Here is a 7535-nt window from a genome sequence, read left to right as displayed (position 1 = left end):
TGTAAAATGTTCTACGTTGTAGTAGGTAGCCCAGTGTATTGTTTTGTTTTTTGTTTGTTTGTATGGTGCTTTTACGTTGCATGGAATCATTGGTTATTCAGCAACGGGACTAACGGCTTTACGTGACTTCCGAACCACGTCGAGAGTGAACTTCTATCACCAGAAATACACATCTCTCACTCCTCAATGGAATGGCCGAGAATCGAACCCGCGACCACCGAGGTGGAACGCAAACACCATATCAACCACGCCACTGAGGCCTATATAGTAATGAAAACTTTTGATTGGTTTGGGTCCTGGGCCAGGACTCATCATATTTGTGGGTCCTTGGTATGGTCAAGTTTGGGAACCACTGCACAGTGCACTAAGATATTACTCAGTTGTTTGTTTGTTTGTTTTGTTTTGTTTGTAGGTTGTTTTTACGTTGCATGGAACCAGTGGTTATTCAGCAACGGGACCAACGGCTTTACGTGACTTCCGAACCACGTCGAGAGTGAACTTCTATCACCAGAAATACACATCTCTCGCTCCTCAATGGAATGGCCGAGAATCGAACTCACGATCACCGAGGTGGGACGCCAACACCATACCAACCACGCCACTGAGGCACTGTCCTTAGGCCAAGTTTGGGAACCACTGCTCAGTGCACTAAGGTACTACTCAGTTGTCAAAATAGTCAATATCCAAATTTTGTGCCTAACCTACTATTGACGATGCTTATGCCAATTTTTCCAGCCCGTGTAAAATTATGAACCTTCTTCATAAATTCACGAAATATGTTTCATACCTATTATTTATTTATTTTTTAAATCTTCCTATCAGGCTACATTTTGTTCATGAGCATAACCCTACAAAAAAAGGGTGACTGTTGCCTTCTCAAAACGAAATACTGTTTTTTCTTCAATGTCTAGCACAAATGCAATTATAATTAGGCTTCTATGCAGATTTTATTAAAGAAATTATTACTATTACAAAGGTTTAGTTTATCCAGACCTCTGAGCCTAACAATCCAGTGTTATTTCTACAAAATGTCGAATAATCACTCAAACCAAGCAACTTAAATTGACAATATCACTTTGTTTGGATATTTCAATCATACTACTACTACTATACTTGAAACAGGTAACTAAATAACGAAATCAAAAGTGATTACTACAACTATGGTAATCTTATTAGAAAATACAAATAAGATCATTACACATAATGTTGATAAAATACAGAGCAAAATAGTAGAAGTACAACACAAAAATAGTCAAGATGGCATACAAATCATAATCAATAACATCTGGGGGGAGAAATTAAAAACAAAACGCCATATTCTCTTTAATGATACAGACAAAAAAGTTCACTGTATGTCACATTTTCACATGAAGGAGATGATCCCATAGAAATATCAAGTCACTGACTCAAGTAAAAAAACTGATGCAGTATTCACCTAAAGCTCACATGAACTTGGCTGAACTTAGATCACTTAAACAATAGATGCGTTTTCCACAGCTACAAGTAACATGGTAAAAATCTGATTGATAATATTTATATCTCAGTGAAATATCACTTAAAGACAATCTTATACACATTAAAAAAATTTCCTATACCGTGTCCAATGAAGAGCGATGCAAGCTACGAAACAAAAAGTACTGTACTTGATTTCATCAAGGTCCAATAGCAGTTCTCTTGAAGTTGACGCATTCTGTGCTGATCAGAATTTGGAAATCCGGATTCCGTCTTTCTTGCGGTGAAATATCAAGATTAACACTCTAATGACTCTAGGCAGCAGGTCCGTTTGTGAGCATATCCTTAGCCTATGGTATATATATACAGGGAGATATCAAACGAAGTCATCTGATCGCAGATAGCTCATAAATACTCATCATGTCTTCCTTAAATTATCAATATCACAAATCTGGAAAAAAAGAATACAAATTCAGAAATATGACAGGCTATTTTAAAAGGGGGATATTATACTGGTGTAGAGAACTATATGCCCTCACTCTCACATAATGTAGCATTCAAGCTTCTGTACAGTATTTAAGATTTGCCGCTTCACCAGGATCTAATAAATATTAATTCTTATCAGGAATATATAACTAGGAAAAATAAATACATTATAGTTAGTTATGCAGCTCTCCTGAATAGTAATATAACTTGTATACAGTACTGTAAAGACAAAACTGTTAAGTCAAAAAGACAGAAAAATTATTCTTACACAAAAGAGAGAGAGATAGATTCATACTTTTTATTCTATAAAATTAATATAGTATATTGAAATTAAAAGTGATGATTTGACAACTCCTAATGTCAGTCTTGCCTTCCACTACTGACATAAGGATCTAGAGGAGGAAAAGAAATATTGTAATTCTTGAACAGAGAAGAAATAAGAATGCTGAGTTGTGCATACATTAAATATTTCAAAAAAAGTTAAAGAACAAGCAATCAAACGGAAATGTCATGTAAAGAAGCAATGAGAAAAACATTATCTTTTCAAAGAAAACCTAGCTGAGGTGGATGAATGAAATGAAAAAGATGGCAACAACCTCACATCATTAGGGAAAGAATCAAAGATGATGATAATGACTATTTTTAAATTTTGTATTTTTCTAACTCTCATCAGGTATGGACTTGATAAGAACTTAGGCTGCCCATCTTCAGAGTCTGTTCTTGAAAAATAAAGAATTCTGAAGTGTTTTTCTTTTTTCTATTTCCCCACTGCTAACATTAATCCCTTTTTTTTTTTTTTTGCCAGGAATGATTTCTGGTAGTTTCTAGTAGACTAGTTTAATATAGTAGCACACTGAAAAGTAATTTTCATGCACAGAGCAGAGAAAACAGAAAGTGCTGTACTATGTTATATACACTAATCATGATAGCTTACTACAAATTATTCAATTCCTTGACAACAATAATGGGTTTAAAGTACCATTAACTAAGTAAAACATAAATAAATAAACACAAATTTCGAGGAACTTTACCTTAATGTGCTATGTTGGTAGTTTCGTTCTTTTTCGAGCTATGGCATCCTCGACGGCCCTGAGCTGTTTAAGTAACTCCTCTCTTCGATTAGCCTGGGGCTTTTTAACTTGTGGAGCTACGGGAGCTGCAGGTGGAGGACTTCTTGCTACAATCTAGGAAGAAAATGACAAAAGTTATTAACAAATACAAATCTACATTTTGATGACCGTCTCACTGCCATCCAAATATCTTTCTCTTCAATTTAGGAATAATGTACCATCCTTTAATAATCCAAACTGTTAACTTAAAATCACTGAACAGAAATACTGTGTATATGTGTTATGAAGTCTTCATAATCCCTTCAATGAGAGAGACAGACTAACCTTAGCTGGAGGAGGCTCAGGAGGAGGACTTTCTGGCTTTCTCTTGCCAATTTTCCCACCTGTATCAGATTCACCACCTGCAACAAAAATAAAATTTTCAAGTAATTGAAATATGTGAGGATAAAAATAAGGCTTTAAATACAATTTATTCTTCATATACATGTATTTTACTTTTACCCAACAGAATAGTGTGGAAGCGCAGCCTTTCCAGGGCTAATAACTAATTATAATTTGCCAAAAAGAACTTTAATTCATATACAAATATACTCACTGTCATCTTCCTGGGGTAATACTGGTTTGTCAAGTCGTCGCACTGCTGGACCTTTAAGTGTTAGTTTAATTTGCTGTTTCTGACCTGAGAGCTGTTAGGGGAAAAACAAATGATCCATTAGAAGATGATTACCTACATGTTTTTTGAGGGTGTGAGTATGTGTGTATATAGATAAGTAACCAAACAATTTATAAGCCTATCAGCTAATGCTAAATTATTGGTAATAATTCACTTCTACAGCTAAGGGCAAATTGATCAGTTTAATTTTGCACTGTTACTGTAACATCAACTCTTATTCTTACAATTTACTTTATCTAAAAGTTTATTTATCATGTACAATCATATGAAAGTACATTTAAAAATAAATACAAAAAGCTATCAAACATTTCGTTTCTGAAGATAAAAAAAAAAAGTACGAAAATTCTTGCTGTTGGAATACTGGAAGTTAGTACTACAAAATATATAAAAATATAAAGTTGATACCTAATGAACTCACCTTCATGGGATCCATAGCCTTACTCTTGGCCTGGCCATATGACACAGTACCTTGGGTTACCCTTCGCTTTACCCCAACTGTGGAGCAATTGAAAATACATTAAGTGTTAAGGTAAAAGTTTTCTGAAATACTTCATTACACTGCATTAATACTTTTCCCTGAGATAATTATATGCTTTCAATTTATTATCCTGAAAAAAATATTCTGCTATGAGCTGAATATAAGGAATATATTTCAAAACTTGAAGCTGAATAAACAAAAAATCTCAATATACCATCAACTGAAAATGGCAGAGGGAAAAACAAAACAGGGGTACAAGGTGAGGGCAGGAAAGTATTTTAACACAAACAAAAACTGCCCCATTACATGACTAGAGTCACCTGATAAAGGACAAAAACAAGAACTGATGATATGGACTATGACAACAAAGTGCTATACGTATCATAAAAAGTAAGAACATTTTACAAGAGAGGAAATCATTATCTTTGAGGCAATTTCAAAGAAAGAAAATCGTTCCGTTCAGAAAAAGAGGAAATAACAGAAGTAATGTAAAGGAACATATTCCTAAGGCAACATATTATGACAATAAGCCATAATTCTTTTTACAGAATAGAAGCAAAAAGAACCATCCAACCAAAACAAAAAGAAACCTAGAGGAGTCAAAATACTCAGCTGAAACAGATACAACATACACATATACAATAAATTTTCAACTGAATGTGTAACTTACCTCGTCTTCGACTGCCTACACTTGAAGCAGAGCTACTCTGGGAACTACTAGAACGTGATCTAGACCTGGACACAGTGTGCCCTCTTGACCTTGAGTGTGACCTAGACCTCGACCTAGTAGAGGCTGAACTTGATCTGGAGCCAGATCTGGATCTTGATCGACTTGAAGAAAATGTTCTGCCTAGCCTGCAGTCAAGAAAATCCAAGTAAGGCGTACCATTCCAAATGATAAATTTTATCAGCTTTATCAGTAAAAAAAATATGAGGGTGAGAAATGAGCAAATTCTATGTAAATTTTATATTGACAATCTAACCTTCATGCCACCCTCTTTCTGTCATATCGATGCAATGACAAAAGCACAAACACTCGAATACAAACCTTCCTCTTGAATGTGAACGAGATCTAGATCTAGACCTATGAGGACTGGTTTCCCTCCTAATGCGGCCAAATTTGTCCAATCTGGAATCAACAAACATCATGAACTGACTTCATACTTAACAAGAAGGCACTTAAATTAGTTTAAACACCAACAGTAGTTTTAAGTACTGTAGTTTAAACACCAACAGAAGTTCTAAGTAAGTAATTGGGAAGACACTTTTTTTTAAATACAGGCATTCCCCGGGTTAAGACAGGCTCAGCTTACGAAGCTCTTCAAATATACATCAAAAATTATTTCCTGGTTTATGATACATGTTCCAGGGTTACAATGCTGATCCAAAGGAAGAATGGGCAAAATTTGGAGGTTTTTAGAAGAAAAATTCAATAAATTTGCAAGTTACATAATTTTCAAGACACAAAAGGTTTAAAAGGATGGTTTTCTTACGATTTTTTGGCTTACCGAACTCCTGTCGTAAACCGGATACTACCTGCACTGCACTTGAACTAAGTTTTCTACCATGTATATTCTCAAAATCTACAGTAAAACTAAAACTTTGATTAGATACCAAAAATTTAATTACCTAAAGCTATCAAGATTAAGAATTGATCAATTCAGAACTCATAATTTTCAGAAAATAGTTATATTTAAAAAATATAGAGCTAAAAACCACACAATGAGCACATTACTATAAAAAACTGTATTTTCTCTCAATTACCAAGAATATCTTACCCACCCCTCTGAAAATTTTTATGTGAATTCAAAGCCAGTGTTTAAATCAACACTAGAGCAAAGGAAAACATGTAGATGTTAATTTCCAATGTCATTTTTAGTACCTCAATATTTATTTGTCCTGCATGAAAATGCAATATAAAATAAAGCTGTCTATCTTGTCTGATCAAACACTGAAGCATAGTTTTCCTATGAAATGTTACACCACAAAATAAAACACACAATACTGTACTTCCAGTTAGTTTACATGTTAAAGAACACTACAAACTACAAATCAACTTTTCATGACACTAGTCAAAAGAACAGAATATATACAATTAGGCCAAAGGCCAAGTGCTGGGACCTATGAAGTTATTCAGCACTGAATGGAAAATTGCGAGTACAAGATTGCTAAAGTGTAACAGGAGGAACATCTCACAGCTGCTCTATGAAACAATTGTTAGAAGTGAGTGGAAGGAAAGATTGAAGAAAGAATATGAATGGAGGTAGAGTAAAAAGAATAAAAGAGGTTGCAGCCAGGGGCTGAAGGGACAATGCAAAGAACTTAGGTAATGCCTACAGTGCACCAATCATGAGGTGCACCAACAGCACTAACCCTCTACGGGGCCAGTCAAAAAGAGCACTCAACTAACCTTTCCCTGAGAGGTACTTTAGGGGGTTTCACATCAATGGGAGGTGGCACAATTCTGGATCAGGCAAAGGGGGAAACAAAAAAAAGTTAGTATGTCCAAACAAATTAAAGAATCACACAGCAATATGCAATCATATAATAAAAACACAACCACAAACACTACCAGGAAAAACTTAGTAAAAAAATTGCAATGGATCAAATACAAAATTTTTGCATACAAAAGATTCATCAATTCATAAAATTATTATTCACTGCAGAACATATAGAAAATATTGCATAATATGTCTCTTGATTTTTTTGTAATAAACAAAAATTCCACTTGCTGTAGATAATGAATATCTCCCCCTAAAGTTCCGCAAACTATTAATTAATCAATACTGAAACACACAACTTCCATGAAGACTGAACTAAAATACAAAAATATTCATTTCAGCCCATATCTCATTGCCTGAGTTAACCATAACCTATCATGTAATACCAGACACTCAAATGAGTCACCCAGCTTATCAAGGAAGCTTGTGGGATAATAAGCACAACCGATACCGTTCAAGATGCATTAAAGTATGATTTGGTGTCCAGACAACTCTCTATTATTATGGATATAAAAAAAAGGGTGATATACAATCAGAGATATAAATGGAGATGAGAAGGAGAGAGAGACGAGAGAGAGAGGAGAGAGGGGGAAGGGAGAGAGAGAGAGAGAGATGGAGAGATAGAGAGAGAGAGAGAGAGAGAGAGAAAGTTAATTTTAAAGTCACATTAACAATTTTCATTATCGAAGTTAAGTGAAAACAGACTATGCAACCAAAGTTACAAGAATAAAAGAAATGAATCAGTTTCTCAAAAAGAAATATTCTTATTTTCATAGCTAACCATAAATGACTATGTTCATTTACAAGCAAATTTATCTTGCAAGTAAATGACTTACAATAGGGCAAAACTAATTGTCTAACATAACACCCCCCCC

General features: G+C 34.6%; 1 protein-coding gene across 22 annotated transcripts in view; it reads right to left on the bottom strand.

Annotated features, from left to right (window-relative positions):
* Positions 1-1310: 1310 nt before the first annotated feature.
* LOC135212481 (serine/arginine-rich splicing factor 4-like) overlaps positions 1311-7535 on the bottom strand; it is a 36698-nt gene continuing 30473 nt past the window's right edge. For 17 of the 22 annotated variants that reach the window (XM_064245937.1, XM_064245940.1, XM_064245947.1 and 14 more), the window contains 8 exons: positions 6570-6623; positions 5208-5288; positions 4830-5014; positions 4100-4176; positions 3604-3694; positions 3333-3409; positions 2970-3122; positions 1311-1903 (listed from right to left, as the gene is read on the bottom strand). In XM_064245937.1, the coding sequence (XP_064102007.1) occupies positions 2979-3122; positions 3333-3409; positions 3604-3694; positions 4100-4176; positions 4830-5014; positions 5208-5288; positions 6570-6623 (709 nt within the window). In that variant the 3' untranslated portion in view covers positions 1311-1903; positions 2970-2978. The remainder of the gene's footprint in view (positions 1904-2969; positions 3123-3332; positions 3410-3603; positions 3695-4099; positions 4177-4829; positions 5015-5207; positions 5289-6569; positions 6624-7535) is intronic. The other 5 variants (XM_064245938.1, XM_064245943.1, XM_064245944.1 and 2 more) reach the window with 1 other exon arrangement.

Source organism: Macrobrachium nipponense, chromosome 41 (assembly GCF_015104395.2).
Source record: "Macrobrachium nipponense isolate FS-2020 chromosome 41, ASM1510439v2, whole genome shotgun sequence".
Lineage (NCBI taxonomy): Eukaryota > Metazoa > Arthropoda > Malacostraca > Decapoda > Palaemonidae > Macrobrachium > Macrobrachium nipponense.
This window is presented reverse-complemented; position numbering and strand designations above follow the sequence as displayed.